Here is a 20,438-nt window from a genome sequence, read left to right on the forward strand (position 1 = left end):
GGAAGCTCAGAAATGTAGGTTTTGCTGGTGCTTTTTTTTTTTTTCTTTCTTTTTTTTTTTTTAATTGGGACAAAAATCATCTAAGCGCATATCTAGCCCTATGGTACTTCTTTAAAGATTAAAAAACAATAAGACAATAAAGAATGTAAATTTTCAGACAGCTCTTCACAGGGAGATGCTGTTTGAAGTAACAGTTCTCTCTCCTGCTCTACTGCATCTGGGTTGCTTTTAATTATTAGCAAGGAAAATAATGAGCTCTATAGATGTGAATGCAAGTTCATTTTCACCATCAGTTAACTTCTGCAACTTTCACACCAACGCTGAGTTTAAGAACATGGAAAGATTTACACGAATGATGAGTAAGAGTATTGCTCATAATGCTGAGTATTTAATAGAACACAGGGGTAGCAAGGGAGGGTGCTCTTGAATCACAGTCCTGAGGACTGTCACAATACACTACCTTAAAAACTAATGTTCAGTCCTCAGCTTTCGCACACATTCCAGTGGCCTTAGGCAAGTACATGTGATTTACAATCATTCAGACAGAGATTTCCCTTCTAAAAGGCTACAGTAGTGCTTCAGTTTGAACAAAAAGCAGAGCAACTGCACATCAGGGCATGAGATCCCTGTCACATGCAGGGATGTGACAGGGAGATACAAGGAGCTGCAAATGGAGCTTGGTTACTCTGCCACTACCTGACCTGCACCAGTGGTAGAGGGAGTTGTGCTGCCTTCAGAGCAGGAGAGAAGATAATAAGCAACATGAAAATATCCATCTGAGGCTTAGAACTAAAGGATCATTTACACCTTCTCTGCTACACATGAGATGAAAAACTGTTACATACCTTATTATTCAGCAGACTACAGTCAACCACGAGAGGATGGCAAAGAGAGAGACATTTACAGATAAATGCGTACCTGCAGCCAATCCACTTACTTTGGATTTCCAGCCCCTGGCTTCTTTCTCCGGAATATATTGAGGAAAGTGTTGGACTTGCAAGGTGCCTTGCCATCCCCGACATGCATACGCACCACATCTGAGGTGGTGAAGGCACTGCGGACGTTCCTCTCAGGCTTGGCTATAATGATGTACATCTTGGGAGTGAACATGCACCCCAGAGCCACTGTCACACTCAGGCTCACTGCGAAACAGGTGGTGATGATCTTGTAGTTGCTCCCGAAATAGATGGGCACAAAGGCCAGCCAGATGATACAAGTGGTGTACATGGTGAATGCAATGTACTTGGCCTCATTGAAATTGGCGGGCACATTGCGAGTCTTGAAGGCATAGTATGTGCAGCTCATGATGAGGAGTCCGTTGTAGCCCACAGGAGCCACGACGCCCAGGTTGCTGGTGTTGCAGATAAGGTAAACCTCCTTAATGCTGGGGTAGGAGAGGATGGGCATGGGGGGCTCCAGGATGATCAGCGTGATCACCAGTGTCAGCTGCACGCTGATCAGGATGGAGGCGATGACCACCTGGGCCCAGGCGCTCATGAAGCGGGGCTTGCGGGTACAGATCTTCTTCTTGCTGCCCGCCAGGATGCGCGCGATGCGGTTGGTTTTGGTCACGAGGGCGGAATAGCACATGGCGGAGGAGAGGCCCACCAGAAGGCGCTGGAGGTAGCAGGATGTCGTGGTGGGTTTAGCTATAAGGGTGAAAGGGCAGACGTAACCCAGAAAGATGCCAGCCAGGATAATATAGCAGAGCTCGCGGCTGGAGGACTTGACAACAGGGGTGTCTCTGTAGAGCACAAAGATAAGGGTGACAAACATGGTGACCAGGATCCCCAGGCAGGAAAAGACCACAGCCACAATAGACTCTATATTGCTCCACTGGAGATACTTTACAGGGATGGGTTCACAGCCTGCAGTGTACAGAAGAGAAACAGAGTGTTAGAAAGGCAGCTCCTGGAAGAATCTCTTCTGCTGGATCTCAGTATAATCCAAATATTAGCACATGTCTATGTGACGTGGATTATTAAAACCATATTACAAAGGAGTGAACTGCATCATGGAAAAGTTTGGATGAAAAATGTTCAAAAAACAGCCATCCATTTTGGCTGTCCCAAACATCTCACAATGCTGCAACAGGAAATTAGATTTGGAAATACCTGCTTTTGGAGATACCTGATTACAAGCCCAGCATACCAAAGGCACAGCTGGTAACAGAACCCAGACAAACTCACCATCATCTCTTCATTTCAAGAGGGAAAGCATTGTTGTAAATGGGTAGGTTTTTTACCTCCTCGGATTAATTTATTTATTCATTACCACAATCATTACAGTTAGATCTACAACATTTTCTTGAGAGTGATTTTATAAATTTTATAAATTAATCAGAGCTCTGTGGGCAGAAAAATGGTAATAAACCCCAAATTTTAATGGAACTATGTCATAGATACTATACCTTCTTAGTACATTTCTACTTTTTTTTCTCTTCGCAATATCTTACTCCTATTTTGTCAAACCCTCTGCTCATTGGTTTCCCACAAAATAATATAATTTAATTCTCTTGGAAAAGTGAAACACACAGAATATGCATGCCATCGTATAAAAACTGGACTCTCCTTTCTGACTAGTACAGACGTGCAAAAAATAGGTGTCTGTTAAGAGAGTACTTAACTACTCTGTCCCACACCAAAGTTAAAGGAGATAATAAAGGTATCTCTGGATATCTTCCTCTCTGTGCTGGAGATGTAATAAGAGCAATAAGCACTACAGAGAGAATAAAATCCTATATGTTAATAAGATAACATGTTTGTGAAGCTGTTACAGGCAACTTTTATTACAGCATTTTCTAATTTCTGTCCTTGACTTGATGGTTCCAAAAGGCTTTTAATATGTTTCTTTATCCCAAGGGAAGTATCCATGGCATCTTCTTGTTTTTGTCCACTTTCAGTTTCCCTTGGACACAACTCACCTTTTCTGCCTTTTCCCCACCTCTCAATTATTTTTCTCCCAGTCCCTCATCATCCCTGTCTCAGTTCACCTTACAGTTCAGTTTATTTCTAGCCACCTCTCCACCCAGATGTCTTCATTGCAAACTGATGGTCCAGCTTTTCTCATCCTGGACTGGCTGCTCATGAACTCTGCCTATCTGAGTTGTTTGACATAGCTGAAAAAAACAGTGAAAAGATGGTAATGTCAGCAAGATTGTGAGAGAGGCGATTTTCCTCTCATTTTTGCTGCTCAGTCCTAACAAGGGCCCTGATGTTGTGATGGGCAAAATCATGCTCAGTCCCTTGTTCCTCAGTGTGGAGTATATTTGAAGAAACCATCTATGAACTAAAAGCTTCTGAGTCCCAGTTTTGCCTAATTTATATATATCTTCCACGTGGCAACACAAAACTACCAACAGATATCCCTACTGTAATGTAGATACCTGTTCTGTAATGTAAAGTCCTTCCTTCCAAAAAATTGAGAAGTGAGACACAGTATAGATCAGGGTTGATCAGCTTTACTGTAACCTCATTTTGAGAAACAGAAGAAAAAAATGGTTTTAGTTGGAATTTAAAAAAAAAAAAATAGCCCAAGACAAAGTCCTGACATGGAAAATTTCTGCTTGAACTTTTGATATCTGCCAGTGTCATATGAACTGAAAGAAGGTCATATCATTCTGTACGCTTTGTCTCCAAGCTGACTTTACTACAGGTGTTGTTGTTGTTACACATGCCTGTAATATCAAAAACATTAGAAATTATAGCAGTGGTTACCAGAGGTCTTATTTTATAAAGAAAATATTATAAAATAAAGAGAAAAAATTATAAAGAATCTTTTTTTCTCAATATGGTCTGTTTAAGACTCAGATAGGAACCCCATACTTCCAACCAGTACTTTTGTGGTGAAATATGAAGGAAAACTTCTTTATTAGAAGTTTGAAGTTTTGGCCATTGGTCTTAGCAGCACTGACTGGAAGCTGGCTCCTCTATGATTTAATAAAAGACTAAGGATCAGAAGCTCCTTGATTAATATATCTGAAGATCTTCTCATACAAGGATCAGGTCAGTGGTTGTTGGAAGGGTTAAGTTTCAATATGGACTTTAAGCTTACTCACATTATTCCATTTTAAACTGTATTTTCAGGGGTTTAACCCAGATCCAACATGGTAGTTAGGACTATCGTTTGCTTTAAGCTTATCCTGTGTAAGATTTGCTTAGAAATGTTTCATTAAACCAGTGTAATTCCTGTGTGCCAGCACCAAGAACCACATATTGTACAAGCCATAAAAAGCTCCCTACACTGCTTATTATCAGCTAACAGTTGTTGGTTGTCAGCATTTGTGAAGGTGGGTCGTTTCCCAGCTATGAGAAAGTGGGCTCTGGAACCCCACTGAGACTGGGGAATGATACCCAGGAAATTGTGCATGCATTTGCAAAACAAAACAAAACAAAACAAATCCCCCTCAGAAACTAACACAAACCTCAAAAAAAAAAAAAAAAAAAAACCAAAAAAAAAAACAAAAACAAAAAAAAAAAAAAAACCAAAAAAAAAAAAAAAAAAACAAACAAAAAAAAATCAGAGCAAAATTTCACAGATAAAATTTTCTGGTAAAACCTGTCTGATAGTTTGCATGTATGATTTTCCCTGTATTTTAACTGAATAATTTCCAAGATCAGATGGCTCATTTTTTAAAATTATTATTATTATATTCATAGTGCAAGGACAATAAGAGAATCTATGATGTTTTCTGAGGTCATTAACACATTCAAGTAAATGATGGCCCCAAAACTTTATGATTATGATTCTTTCTGTAAGATTATAAAACTTCTTACCCTACCTTATTTTATTACTTATTTAACATGATTTATGTAAACTGAATTATTAGCTTGACATTCATCCTTATTATATTATATTATATTTTGATATTATAAAATATTTCTATTGGCACAAGGTCTAAGGTACTGGCTTTGTGACTATTTCTCAGGTCAGGTTTTCATCATCTGTGGTGAAAAATCCTTTGTGTCTGCTGAGTCCACTTCATGGAACTCATATTTAAGAGAAGAAATTTTTAAAAAAATGTGTACATTTAAAAATAATATTTAAATGTCAGGAAATGATTGCTGATGATTGCTGAAATCAGAGACTGATTTCAAATGGAGAAAATGAGCACCTTGAAAATCTTGTCTTACAAAATAGGTTACTATGTGCTTCATGTTTCTTAAAAGGATTAAGGATTTTATAGCCTCCATCTGTGATGGAAAATGAATCTAAAACCACATACACGTTTAGCATTTAAGATTTAAGGCAAAGGGAAAAACAATCTGCACTGTGAGATGTTACCGTCTGTGTCTAGATGCTATGGTGACTGTCAGGGTATGAATGCAACACACAAAATCAAGCTATAAAAACACATTTGATGGGAGTCCTGGCAAGAAAAGAGAATTCCAAATTAAATTATACCAATGGTGACTCCCACAAAGTTCAAGAGACAGAATTTATCTAGATAAATCACCTTCTTCTAAAGATAAGCATGGCATCAGCTTCCTTTCACAGCTTTGTACTCTGTAGTATAGTTCAAGTAAATCAGTTTCAGGGGTTAAAAAAAGAAGGTTTTTCTTCAATAAGACAGACTGAAGAAGCTGTGTGGGAGCAGACTGCCATTTCAATGTTCTCTAGGAAATAAGTCGATGGCTATGCTGTTACTTGGCTGACATTACTGTGATTTTAGAACAGCAGCAGTCCAGTCTCCTTGCTGAGAAGAAACACAAATCAGCAGGTCATATACTGATTTCATTAAAAGTTAATAGATTGCAACATGCCCCGGAGATTTTTTCCAGCACTGATTCTTTCCACAACACTTTTTCAGCAAAGCCTGTCATTTTGACGTGACCCCTTTTGAGCTGCTCTGGGCAGCTGGTAGCACTGAACCATATTCTCTCAAGTGTATATTGATCTCTCACTAGGTTTTCGTTCTGGTTTCTTTTTAATCAATAAATCCCTTTTTCTTCCCTGAAGAGTAGATACAAATAATTCTGTGAACCTCCAAGAGCAGCAAAATCTGTTTGCATATGGAATCCTGCTTTAAAATTAGCAGACACTGGTGTCCTGTAGGAGTAGGAATTAAATATGAGCTTTTCAAATGGTCAGGAAATCTATGAAAAGTTCTGTGGATTGTTTGGTTTCCTTCAATACCAGATGTGTTTCAGCAATTTGGACCCTTCCAGAATGTATTTCTCATTAACTACTCTCCCTATAACCCAGTGATATGAAACTTGAAGGGTTTAAATTGTAGAAGGGAATACAGGTGTCCTTGTCCCAGATAAGTAACCGCTGTGTTAATTACCACACACAGCATAGCCCCTGATTAGTCACAGCTGTATCCAATAAAGGTAAGTGTGATAAAAGGGAGTGGGTCAGCTGGTGAGGAAGGACTATCACAGAGGAGGAACTCTGAGGAAGAGGGAGTGTAAGACTCCTGAAGAAGAAGGATCCTGGGGAGAATCACTGCTGTGAGGTCAGTCCTGGGTCTGCAGTTAGACTCTGTTGCTGGAACCTGCAATCACAATCTAGCTAGGTAAGAGCCTGCAGTCAGAATCTGCAGTCATAGTTTAGCAGAAATAACCAGTAGTCAGAGGCTGCAAGGGAAACCTACAGTAGGAGCTTGCTGCATCCAGTCAGTGAATGGTTGGAGTCAGGATGGCTGAGCTGTAAAGAGAAATAAATTGAGACCCTTTTCATGCTGTGATAAACAAGAAGTTTATGTCTTGGCTCATTTCTACCTTCTAACAAGAGGGCTGCTGGAACATGAATCTCAAATCACTGAGATTTCTGTATTATATCTGTTTTTCCATTGAGCTGCAAGCTAGAGTAGGGGCAGGGTGGTGGGAGGTATGGAATATAGACATTTACACACACATCTGGGACATGACCATAACTTATTTTCCATAGAAAACCAAGACAATGGATCACATTTCCCAGTTTCTTGTTATTAATAGTGTATTTTTACCTGGAGGAGTGACTAGCTTTTACTCTCAAAATACATGCTCTAAGACCTCATCTGGCTTCAGTTACTAGCTTGAAGTATCTCATAGAACAAAATAATTGAGGCTTGAGGATTTTGTTTGTGTGAGAAATGTTGCAGCAACATCTAGCCCTCAGACAGTTATGGTAAAGGACAGAGAAGCCTTAAGCTGCACATTTGATCTTTGGCTAGGTGATCAGATTGTTTCTCTGACTAGGAATGATGCCCTGCTGAATGCTGGCATCCAAGAGTTGCGGAGATGACATGGGGTGGATATGCCTCTCATCTTTCACACTGAAACAAAGAAAATGTTAAGGTTAGGCTGATGCTTCTCAATGTGTGGTAGCTCTTTTTTGGGGGGGGTAATTGTTGCTGCAAAGCTCAGAGGAGATGTGGAGGTTGACCTCGATAGGTAAAACATAAACAGAAGGATGCCAAAGCATGCAACTCATTCAAAGCATATACACCAAGTCTAACTCTTTCCAGGATTTCATTGAAACTTCTTGCTGGTGAGTGCAGTGAGGTTGATCTTTATACCAAACAAAACTCCAGTAATCAGTTACTGAAGGTTCTGAAATCCCAGATAAAGTGCTACTAATTGCACGGTAAAATGATAAGAAAAGAGTATCAAGTCAATATGACAAGAACACACTGGACTCTTGTGATAGTCACTGCTAGATTGCAGCAAATGCTGCTGAGTTCATTAGCAGTCTTGACAGCTTTATTATACTTTTTCTAAATGAAGGAAAGGAATAGACAGACTATAACACTACTTCTTGGCAGAAATGTTGCTGTCTTTATTGTTTCTGCTGTTGCACTAAGCTGAAAGACAGCCACCCTAAACTTCACTGGAATGTGTGTCCAAATATGTACCTTTAATATCTCTGCATGCTGCCATCTTACTGTCCAGCACACAGCATTCTCCTCGTGCCCTGTAGAAAAAGAATGTGTTTGGAGGGAGGACACATCACTACCTGTCAGGTCAGCATTTGGCCACCAGCCGAGCTCACAGGCTTTACACGTGAATTCATCCTGAACAAATTCATTCTCCTTGCAAGCAGTGCAAATCCAGCAGCAGCTCACTTCTCCTTTCCTGATCACCTGCAATACAAAATACATCCTCTGTTCTGATCATCTGTCAGACAACAAAGAGGCACGCACCACCACCACCCAGCAAACACCTAACACAATACACTGTTTAAAATGTCACAGGATTCCTGCGTATGGCACATTTCAAATGGCTAGAAAACACTAATCATGATTTTGTGTTGATACCTGTATTAAAATTCTTACTTAGGAGTTCAAGGATAACCTCTGGGGACAATTTCATTTTGTTCTGGGGAGAACCGTTTGGAGTTAAAAGTACGAAACTATTTTCCTACTGGTACAGGGGCATAGGGAATGTAATATTATCAGTCAAACTTGAGGCTTAATCTATGAGATGGCAGAGGTCAGGACAAGCAGCTCAGCCCATGCTTAATATCTATTGCATAGTAAAAAGCTGTAAATAAAGTCAAAGGTTGGAACAAAGAGTAATTCATGCATATAAACACATTTAATATACATGTACACACAGGCACATCCACATATATTCCAATTCAGGTGGGAGTTTCTTTGGGACTCATTACACAGGTGCAAATAGAAATTAAAGTAAGAACGATTTACAAAACATCCTGCTAAAAGGATCTGCTGGGTTCTAGCAGAAAAAAAAAAAATAGACAGTGACCAACCTCATGCTTTGGAATAGCTCTTTTAGGGACAAATGTCCCTGAAAATTTTATTTCTTTGCTGTGAGGGCTGCTAAATGTAATGATCCAATGTTGCAAAGATTATTTCCTTGTCTTGATTCCTAGTTTCATTATCCTGAGGCTGAAAGAAAGATTAAGGATATCTCTGGCTCCTAGGGCTCTAACAAAGGCTCTGGCCTTGTTTGCCAGGAAGGAGGAATACAGCCTTTTCTTCCAGATCTTCCTATCCATCTATATGCAGCGGTAAGTACAGTAGTGAAATGCAAAATGTTTGTTTTATTGAATATTGACTTTGTGGGATTTTTTTTTTTTTTTGGTAACATTTCCTCATGCAGTCTGTGGAGAGAGTCCAATAGACTTCAGTGAGAGCTGAAGCTGGCATTTTATATGCATGGTGTTTACATATACACACATACACAAACTGCACAATCTCAAAAACAGGAAAAATGTTTCGGAGGATGGTAAATACCAATAATGTTTCTCCTCCAAGATGTTGGAGTATGTCACTGTGCCTTGCCAAATCATCAGTTGCTTATTGCTTAGAGTAGCAATATAGAAATGAAAAGCTGCAAATATGCTTACTAAATGAAAATAGAAAGGGAGGTCTACTCTAAGAAGATTTTGCTGAATGAGCTTCTTGCCATTTTAAACTTAATCTATCCATACCATTTTGACAGTGGTAAGATATCTTATGTCATCCAGACATGACCGGTAGCAAATTATTTGTAGCTTGATGCAAGAACTACTGTTTGACAAACACAGAGTGATTTCATTCGTGTTTCCATTTGTCTTGTTGTGAACATGAGATACAAATAGGCATGGGGTTTGTGGTTTTTTTGTTTGGTGTTTTTTTGTTGTTTTTTGTTTGGTTGGTTGGTTTTGGGGTTTTTTTCCCAAATTTTCCTTGCAGGTGTAATTGCTGGAACAAAATACGGGATTCCTGTGGGTCACGATATTTTCAAGATCAGCCCCCAAGTGAATCACAGCCACTGAATGTTGTAGGCAATGACTAAGCGAAAATCTCACATAAGGTAAAATTCAAATTCTGTCACCCTAGAAGATTCTACATTCCTAGGAAGGGTAATTTTAGAAAACATGGACCTGTATATGGTATTGTTAAAGAAAGATATTAATCTAGGAGCCTTTCCATAGTTTTGCCTTTTCTGAAGGCAAGGAAGTCCTACCCATTGGCTTGAAAAGGGCTCGCTTGGGTTTAGGGAAAAACACTGACTGGATATTAGTATTTCTATAGCAGATAGTAAATGTCTGAGGCACACCTTAATCTGACCCTTCAGGCAAGGCTCGCTGCACACGGATCGGACCATTCCGCTCTTGTTCATCTGAATCCTGTAGTCATCAATGTTAAGCACACCCTCGTGCCAGGTCCCAATGAGGACGTAGTCATAGCGGTTGGGCTCTATGTACTGTAGATTCATTATGTCATATCTGCAAGGAAAAAACAATGAGTCACTGTCCTGCAACAGAAAGGACAAAAATTTACCTTGCTCTTCTCCTTCTGCTTCTAAATATTCATATTATCCCTTAATACCAGGGATGTGAGTTTCACAAAAAACTCAAATCCTTTATGATTTGCAGCAGAATCACAGGAAGCATCAGCTCTGATTGACAATTGCTGATTGCCTGCCTTGCTTGCATGAAACTGTGGGTAAAATCTGTGTGTCCAGGAAGACCTGCACACCCCAAACAGTAAACTCTGCTGAAGAGGCACATGTAGGCCATGTCTGGGTGCTGTGTTTTCAAACAATTTGTCAAAACTTCTTTAATCTTCACTTGGTGTCTCCATGCAGGCTGGTTGTAATATAGCCCTTGCTGGGAGCTTTTAAGCAGAAATGCCCAAACCAACCGAACTGGTTTGCCATAAGTTAGCTGTAAGCTCTAGATTCAACCATTCAAATTATGCAGCCCAGTGATTCTGTCAGGAAAAGTTACCACCTCAGTCACAACATTTGCTTCCTCACCCTAGGCAAGTATGAGAGCACTTCCCAAGATTAAGGTAAGAGAAGCATAAAAAACCGCTACAGTAACCATGCAGCCTACCCCATTGCCTTCAATGTGTTGGACCTGATGTGTGTACATCCCTTATTGATAATTATTATATTAATTCTTTTACCCACAGAATGTAGCTTGATTCTTAGTGGGAAATAAACAAGAATGGAAGAATGAATGTTGGCATGTGTATAGAGAGGAAGAACCACAAAAGAGGCTGAACACACAGCCTGGTCTCTTAAGATGAGAAGGGGGATGACTTCGTTTAATAAATAACAAGAGAAAGAGCATTGAGAACAAGGAATCAGCATTAGAGTTGAAAATAACAAATATCTTATACTTTCCAAGCCTGGGGTTTACTGCCTTGCTCTTCTGTACTGGATTGTCTCTGTCGCTGGAGGGGAAAAAAAATCTCTCTTTTTATAACGGGTATTGCTAATCTGTACATGCTTTAAGAATGAAAGGTAAGGTAAGCAAAGTATGAGCCATAAATAAAATTGGGATGTTTGGTTGTGAACAAAGGGAGACATCCATTTGTTTATTTTCCGTTTTGAGGTTCAAATGTGCAAAATTTCAACTCTCTCTGGGCTTCACAAAAGGGAGATACAGAGTTATTCTCTAGGGTAGAGCAGAGTAATTTTCTTAACTAAGTCTTTGGGGTTTCTGTAGTTAAAGATGATTTAAAGAAATGCACATTTACAGCTGTAATTATAACTCAGTTTTGCAAATATGCATGTTCAGATAATGCTAGTGCCACTACAGAGCTCCACTGAATCACATCTGAAGAGGGACCCCTGCCACTGAGTTCAATGGAGCTCCAAGCAGGAGGCAGCTCCACTGGTTGGGAATTGGCCGCTAATCAAGGCATTGCTTAGGAAAAGGGTAAATTTCAAATCCACTAGTGAACAATTACTTCTCATATCCTAGTTCTTCAAAAGGAAGCACCTAAAATAAGAAATGCTGCTTCTAGGCTTGTGAAGAATCAGGATAAGAAGAAGCAGTGAGATTAAGGCATTTCATAATGGATACTCAACAGACAGGAGTAAAGCTCAGCAGAAATGTGCATGCCTCCTTCTAGGAAGGAAAATGTACTTGGATTTTAGTTTGACCTTATATTAGACTGATACGAAATCAGTTGCTCTGGGCTGGGAAATTTAATTTAGGAAGGGGAATAAAATATTACTAAAACCTCACATTCCCTTAATGGAATTTTTGAGTCCACATACATTTTTTCATTTTTACAAAAATGCATAACAAGGCACAGAGTGACATTAATGCAATATCAATTAAGAGTTTCTCCTGTGTTCTTGTAATACTATTCCATTTCCTATAGGTTACCTGTCAAAGAATAAAGTATGTAGATTAAAAGCTCTTACATAGTCTTACAGTATGACAAATTGTAGTACAATGTTTGTAGCTTTGATTTGCAGCTTGAATTTTAAGTGGAAAAATGTGTTCTAGCAAATACACTTAGTGTATGGAGAGGTGCTTAAGTTCTTTATCCTTTCCTTCTTTTTCCTAATGAAAAAAATCTGTTATTTATGCAAAGACAAATTCAGTGCTGGAATACCTCTTCCCATCCCCTTGCTCATGTATGTACAACTTTAACAATTTTAGGCTGTGTCCATGCTAGAAATTATGACCCCAAAAGAAGTGCATTTGGCAAGAGTTGTGAAGCTCTCAGAGTGAGATTTCTTGGAGGCAAGTGTATTTCACACACACGGCAGCATTTAAAGAAGCCACTAAAATATTCATCAGGTAAGAAAATTAATCCTTCTTTTAATATAAGAGCAAGCTCTCTGGTATATTGGGAAATTACATGACCCAATAGGCGGTGTCATATGAACAAGTTACTTGTAAGGAAAGCCAGAATATAAATCAGATAGTTACAGGCACACTCTTACTTAGTTAATCTGAGATAGCTGAAGTTACCTTTTTCCATAGCCATAATACCAGACTGGTACTGATATTTGCTATCCTGGAACACAGGATGGAAAAGAACAATGCTAGGATGTAAATGGATGAAATAACGACCCACGAATCCAAACTCCAAAAAATGCATATTTGAAAAAAATTGTTTATATGCAAGTTTGAAGGCTTTGCATAAGGCAAAATTTGATTATTTCCACCAAGCATTGGAGTAGGTAGTGTTGTCATGACTGAAGCCTGAACAGCTATTGGAAATTTTGAACTAAATAGACTTTCATGGTTCTAAGTACAAGTCTAGTTAAGATGAAACATTAGTTAGGTGAAATTTTTCTTAGTTTGTGAACCTCAGCATTTCTCCACATATCAGAGGGTCATTGTAGATGCTGAAAGTTCTCCTGCCTGTTGTCACAAAGAATTTTATGGTCAGAGGTCTATGCAAATCATTTGTTCTAGAGCAGTAAGGTTCTTCATACGAACCACAAGGTAAAAGGAGGCAATTACCTAGAATAGACTGTTGTCATTGTCAGGATGGCTACAGCACTCAAGAGTGCCTCTTTTAAAAACTTCAGGGGGCCTCAAATATCAGCACCTCTTTACCTAAAATACATTCTCTACACTGCGGTCCCATGTTATTTAAAGAGCCTTACATACCTTTGCTATGTTGCAGTCCTGTGAACAACCCCACACAGCTCTGGCTCTTTCTCTCTTTTTTCTGCCGTTTCAGCTCGCTGCTTCCTGTTCCCCACACAGCCACCTATCCCTGTCCCTTGTACAACGACCTCTTGTCCCTTCCTCCTCACAGCACAACGAGCAGACTCCAACTGATTCCAACTGACTGACCACTCCACCGACTAACTCACTCTTTTATCACCCACAGCTGTGAGGGCAAGGCTGTTCCCACCCTGTGGTAATTAACACAGCTGCAACACATCAGGGGCAAGAGCACCTTCTGCACTATCTCTGTCTGTTTTCCTACAATAGACCAGAGCTAAAAAGATATCTCTATATCCATGAGAAGGATATTGTATTGACTATTGCATCCTTCACACCTTCTCCTCACATTTCTGGAAATTTGAGTGATATGATTGCTACAGACAAAGGAAATAGGAGCTACTCAATGAAAGTAAAAAGTACAGTAAATTTACCAGCATGTTCTTAATAACAGTATAGTGAGCACATACAGCTGAGTTTCCAGAGTTACATCCATGTGACTTTTTCCCAGAGGCACTGTAGCCAGCTAAATGACCGCATTTGTGCCCTTCCAATAAAAGCTTACTTCAAATTTCTGCATAAGAAATATTCAAAGAAAAGATTCTTCACAGAAGAAATACACCTTTAGTTGCATGCTTTGTGTTTTCCAATCTCATTTTGATAAAACCTTGAAACCATGAACAGAGCCTGAGACAGAAAAAGAGTTGCATCTGAAAAAATGGTTAAGGTTTCAAAGCTGTACGGGTTTCAAACCAGGAGATTATGGGAGTGCCACACAAACATAACTACGTACAACTCCATCTGCTCTACTCATGATGATCACAATTAGGAATTTGTAGAAGTGAATTACTCAAAGAACCTCACATATTTTGAAAATTATGAGAAAGGTTACCACCTTCTAAGAAGGAATGTTATTCCACTATGTGAAGTAGATTTGAGGACAAAATATCTAAAAACGTTTTACACCTTTGTATGACACTCTTGCATGTGCATAGAAAAGCCAAAAAACCAGGAAACTTCATAGCAGGCTGACTGCTATATTTAGTTGTTGTACGTGGTGTTTATCTTTCCATTTTGCTGAGGTACAAAAACTCTTTTGGGTATTGACACAGAGCTATGGTCTGTTCACCGATCCACAAAGAGATTTTCCACACAAAGCTGTGGGAACACTACAGCCAGTCTGAAGCTACAGCTGATTCTCTTAAACTGACAGACTGTGCTGATCACAGTTCATATATATATATATATATATAGCCATTCCCTGATACCATATTGCCCATGTCATAAATGCCACAAATTAATCCAAGGATTACAGAATGAATAACAAAAACATTAATTGAATTTCCTTGCTAAAACTTACTAGCTCCAACTGTGAAAATATAAGCAAGGAACAATAACAAAAAAACTCCCTACAGAAAATAATCTATCAAATTCTAAGTAGGCCAGGAAATCAAGAAAAATGAACCTTGCTATAGACCAAAATGATGGATGGAATAAATTCTATCATTCTGGCACACTCAGAGAAATATCCTTATATAAACTCTCTTATATTTTGAATTCAGCAACTGTTCAGTCTAATTCTATGCTTGGTACTGATGAGAGTTGTGGAAATGCTCTTGGGTGACAAAATAATAAATAAGAATTAGGCTAAAATTGGAAAATTACATCTAAACATCAAACTAAATAGCTAACAGACAGAAAATGCAGCGTATGCAAAGCTGGAGTAACGCTTTTATGGACACAAATAGTGTGAAAAAAGCATAAAGCTACACTAAGCAGTAATTTCTCTGTGTTATCTAAATTATATGTGCAAAGACTTGATTTATGCATGTGTTGATAAGTATGTGTTCAAATGTAAGGGAATTGCTTGCTTCTTCTCTCAAAGCCTAACCTAACTGATGTGTACCTTTGATTAAAAAAATTCTGAAGCCAACACTCAACAAGACTAGCTTTTTGTTACTAATTAAATGTAACAAAATGTTTAAATATGATGATAGAAAAAAAAAACCCAAACAATATAGAAAATGGTAAAACAGTGGCCAGTTTTACTAATAAAACCGAGTAATAGAGATAAGAGTTGCTTTAAGACCACTGTATCTTATGAATAATCTTTGGAGGCATGAGAAGACATAAAACTTGTTTGCTCCAGAGCCCTCCCTTTGTGTGGTTTTGGCACTCAGATGCACTTATGCAATAAGCCCAAAGATGGAGTGAGAGAGCCTTTTATAACATTTAACAACTCAGTAGGAAAACAAACTTCAGTGAAGCAATCCCTGGGTAGGTTTCAATTAATAATGGATTTTGTACTTCAGCAGCTGAATTAAATGTATTTCTAAAAAAGAAAACAAACAAAAGAATCCATGTATTAAAATGGAACTCAGAAAGCTAAATGAAATTAAAGATCTCTGTAGTTTGCTCCCATAAGTGAAACAAAGGTGACTTCCAAGTCCACAAAGGTGGTGCCTTTCCCACTGCTTGGGTACATCCTGTTTCTGCTGGAGGGGGGTTAAATAATAGCAGCTGCCACAGCTGGGACCAGACCCCAAAGGAGTGAAACACAGAAACTTCTGCCAAAACCCCCCTATTATTTGTCCTGCTCTACACAGACCTATTCTTGAATTCTGTGATTGGAATTTGGAGTGAAACAAATTAAGGAAATCATAAAGGAGCTTACCAATCAACACTAAATTGACAAGGCTTCAGCAGAACTCCGGTTGGAAAAGGATTTGCTCAACAGCCTTCTATTCAAAACCATGACAGGTAAATGCTTCATTAAATTCCAATCATTTTTATTAGGCTTTATACATACAAAAACCCTGGTGCTGAAACCCAATAGTACCTTGCACAGCAGAAGTCTGTGAGTTACAAGGTTTTTCATCTCCTGCAGCACTAGAAATTGATAATGTCTACTGTAGCTCCTGTCCCAATAGAAGACACCATGTGTTACCAGTGTTATTCCTGGCTGTTGGAAAGACTGGTCCAAGTTTTATGTTTCAGTTTAAAAGCCAAAGAAATCTCCATCACCAAACACAGTAACATTCCCACTTCCCACCCTCCAGTTTACTTAGTTGAGAGGAGACCCCTTTACCTTCCAGGGGCATCTCCCTTTTCATCAAACCAAACTTCTTCTCCAGAAACACCAATAAATGAGGATTTGAGGAGGAACTCCAGCAGCTTGCTGCCGTCAATTGGCTTCATTGCATCGCACAGTCCAATGTGTCCGGGGCAAAGGGAATGATGCATATTTTGCAGCCCATAAGCCATAGCGTATATTGCATTGATGACAAATCCCATTTTACTGTCCTGCACATAATTTTCTTCTAAGCTCTCATTACCTACAATAGTAGGAAAAAAAAAAAGTGTTATTATAAAGAAAGATGAAATGACATGAAAATATGAAAAAGCAATGATATATAAAAAGGGATTTCCTTCTTTCTCCTATAAAGCTTTAGAGGCATAAACAAGTTGCCAGTCAGGGATTATAAATAAATAATTAAATGAAACACTTGCCCACCACCACCTCAGAAATCTTGAATTCATTAGAAATGAAATGCGTCATGAGAAAGCACCTGTTTAATCAAGATGCCATATTTCATTTATTGTTTTTTTGAATTTTTCCTTGTAATTCCACAGTGTTATTTATTTTAGGGAAGATGAATCAAGAAGATAGATTTCCACTGGAACAATTTTTGTAAATGATTTCCTTGAAAATTTGACTATTTCTTACATTTGAGGGTTTGTTTTTTTTTTAATCTCATGTTTTTGAGGGGCAAGCTACCAATGTCCTTTTCAATGTTGATAACAAAACAACGTAAATCAGCATAATTTCTTGAGAAACAGTCATTTTAGTTAAAAGTGGTAGTAGATGTGCCAGTATGGTATTGCTACAGAAAGTCAGCCAACGTTTGTAACACTGAGTTTTTGTGTAACAGCAGCCTAAGAAGACATGGAAGTCTCCTTTGATCAGCAACAACGCGGCAGCAGAGGTTTTCTCCACGCAAAGGTTTTCCCTCTGATCTGCAGCTGGGCTGGCATGTCAGAGGGTGCTGGTTTTCGGCTGCACTTTGCATCAGACCCTGCTGGGTCCTGGCTGCTCCCTGCTTGCCTTCTGCCGGCTGAACCACTGCCAGCGCCGACCCCGAGGCACTGCAGACCAGCGCTGTGGAGGCAGCTGGAAGCAAGAAACCTCCTTGTTTTGTTCCTTTCCTCTTGAGTCATTCAATTGCAGTATGCTCCAAACTGCAAGTTGCTTTTATCTGCAGGCCTCCCACGTTACTCGATGTTGAACAGGCAATTGCAATCCAGCCCCTGTTATTTTGTCTCAGTAACACCTTGTGTACACCAGGGAAGTAGGATGTGTGAGAGACGAGGCGTTAACTGCCTCTTCTTGAATCCACGTTGGAGAAGTTATTTGTCATTTTAATATATTGAAAGGAGGTAAAAATCTGCAAGTTCACCAAAACTTTCAAATTAAAAAATGGTTCCTCACCCTAATGTAGCTATGATATGGCTTTCAAAACAAACCATGAAGACTGTCGGTACATTTATCATTGGGAAAGGCTCTGATTTGTTGGGTCTTCTCAGTTTGTTTGCCTTAAAATGCAGAAATTTCAGCTGGGAATTCATTAGGACAGCAGAGATCCCAAATGCAGGGATGTCTACCTTACTTTCCCTGAGTTGCATTGCAGCTGGGCAAGAAAATTTTGCCTCAGCAACTATTTTCCAGATGAGCTTAACATAGCAAACAGATGTGATGGCGAATTTAAAAAGCTTTGTGAATATAGCATAATCTGACTGAATGAGTTCATGTGCTCCTCACTACCATACATCTCACCACCAGCACCACCAAGCAAGGAGCAGGTTGGAAGAAAGCAGAAAGAAATTCTTTCCAGAGGCAACATATCTGCCACTTTCTTTGTGAGAGAAGGTTCACGGCTCCATTTCAAATCACATGAAACAAACACCGTTCAGATTCATGTTGAGAAACACAGAAAGAATAAAAACCTTGTATGCAAGGTGACAGAACATTCACCCAGGGAAGCAGAGAGAATGCCTGTGTATGTGCACCCTCACTTATGTACAGCATGACCTAGACATCCATATGCCTCCATATGCTAATATATAGTCTCAATAAAGTATCTTCAGGGTGTTTTATCAGCTAATTAGTTCCATAGGAATTTATCACTGCTTATGCTTTCTTGTATCTAGAAAATGAAACTGTTCTCAGTCCCAAAGTGAATGAGAGACAGCAAGAACCTGGGCTTGGCACAGCGGTCCTCATGAAGCTTCTAAGCAGCGGGTTGTGGAAGAGATCACAAAAAACAGAGAGTGCACAGCACTCACTAGCCTTTTCTACATGAAAGTTTATCTCAGATCTTCCTCAATTTTTAAATTATTTTTTTAAAAGGAGCATAAACATCAGTATTGCTTGCAGGAGATAAGGATAACATCCATGCATTAGGATAACATCCTGAGGCAAGCCTGCATGTGGGTGATGGAGGTTGAAAACATAATGTAACATGACTTGCCAACGTTTAAAAAGAGGCCACTTCCCTTAAGTATGTATTCACTCAACAAAAATATGTTTTGGATTATCACATATCAATATAATATGCATACTTGCAAAGAGAATAAATATTTGATGGTTGAAGGTTTTGCTTTTGACTATTTTGGAATGAACTCCTAAATTAAGGTTGCAAGCATCTAGTCCCACACTGCAGAAGTGACTGGCCTAATGTCACCAACAGAAATAATTGTGTTGCAGTAGGAAAGCAACATGTGAATTGTCTGAACGAATTGTCTCGATCATTAATATAAAACTCCTTATATGTAAATAAGATATTTTCTGCTAAATGAAGAATGAGAAGTCTAGCTTTCCCTAAACTTAACTTCCCAGAGTCAAAATCCACTCTATTTCATTTTCATCATGAGAAGTTATTGACACACTTATGTATTTGAATTTGTAAAATTCACTTAAGACAATCAGTAAGAAATGTGTGAGTTTTTAAAAGAAAAGAAATCATGTAATTGAGTTCAGCCAGAGACAAAACCATGTTCAATTAAATTTTCATAGGGCAAGATTTTAATAAATGCAAAAGTATTACTATATTTGTTATGGAGCATCTCTATAAAGTTGTATTTTTCCTCAGTAAGTCTTTGAAATGTAACAAAGAGCAAAGCAGAACTCTGAACAGGGAAACTTTTATTTTTTCCTTTGTTTCTCAGCCCTTGGAGAAAATATCAGTGATCCACAAAGACTAATAGAAAAATAGCTTTCTTCTTCTTTTTTAAAGTTTTAGAGACCTTAGCTTTCACTAAGCAAAGAAAAACTGTAAGTCATAAGTCATGTGAATACTGGATTAATTGAAGTCACTCAAATTAGACCATCAATTTTTGGATGACCTTGAAGAATTCAGGTGTCCTAAATATCATAGTTACTTAATTTTCTATTGGCTGTAATGTAAATCTTCCTTTAATAATTTTAGTTTTAAAGCTTCTCAGTAGTCTGGGTCAATTTTTTTTATCACAGTTTTGATTTTAGTGTTTGTTTCTGTCAGTAAATCTTGGAGGACGAGGGCATATACACATGTTCACTACTAACCGTAAAGGAAAAGAAGAAAAAAAACAATTAACAAAACCCAACAAAAAAGCCAGACACCACATCCTGGCTGCACACAACTGAAAAATGCTCCCAATAATGCTAAAAGTGATACTGAAGTGCAGGGGAAGAAAGGATGAGAAAAGAGCCCACATTTTCATGAAACTTGATGTTAATCTTTCCATTTACTATAATGCACCTCACAGATGACTAATACTAGCTTCAGCTAAATCCTTAGAAGGATGCGATTGTGAAGCAGTCATGAATTTAGTTTAGTGCTTGCCCTGAGAAGTCAGTGTTGAGCTAACACTGCTCTTGAGAACAGATACTGTATTTTGCAAATCCCACATGACAAACTGAAATACAGAAAAAATATGCTATCGAAATTATGGCAAGACAAGAGTTAACTATCATGTAAAAGTAAAAAGAGGAGATGTCTCTTCATATTCAATATAAAACTCAGCACCAAGCGTTACTTGTT

At 38.7% G+C, this 20,438-nt stretch overlaps 1 protein-coding gene and 1 long non-coding RNA gene across 6 annotated transcripts in view; one reads left to right on the forward strand and one right to left on the reverse strand.

Moving 5' to 3' along the window:
• GRM1 (glutamate metabotropic receptor 1) overlaps window positions 1-20,438 on the reverse strand; it is a 186,905-nt gene that overhangs the window by 30,065 nt on the left and 136,402 nt on the right. The window contains 4 exon segments of the mRNA XM_040058312.1: window positions 938-1,868; window positions 7,939-8,065; window positions 9,990-10,158; window positions 16,448-16,694. Of these exon segments, the coding sequence (XP_039914246.1) occupies window positions 938-1,868; window positions 7,939-8,065; window positions 9,990-10,158; window positions 16,448-16,694 (1,474 nt within the window).
• On the forward strand, window positions 6,379-18,442 carry LOC120750108 (uncharacterized). 5 transcript variants are annotated; one of them, XR_005699910.2, is made up of 6 exons: window positions 6,385-6,517; window positions 8,818-8,955; window positions 9,623-9,743; window positions 12,337-12,477; window positions 15,966-16,119; window positions 17,292-18,442. It is a non-coding gene; the product is annotated as an uncharacterized LOC120750108 (long non-coding RNA). The 5 variants fall into 5 exon arrangements; XR_005699912.2 differs by lacking the exon at window positions 17,292-18,442 and adding an exon at window positions 16,455-16,662; XR_005699911.2 differs by lacking the exon at window positions 17,292-18,442 and adding an exon at window positions 16,494-16,662.

Source organism: Hirundo rustica, chromosome 3 (genome assembly GCF_015227805.2).
Source record: "Hirundo rustica isolate bHirRus1 chromosome 3, bHirRus1.pri.v3, whole genome shotgun sequence".
Classification (NCBI taxonomy): domain Eukaryota; kingdom Metazoa; phylum Chordata; class Aves; order Passeriformes; family Hirundinidae; genus Hirundo; species Hirundo rustica.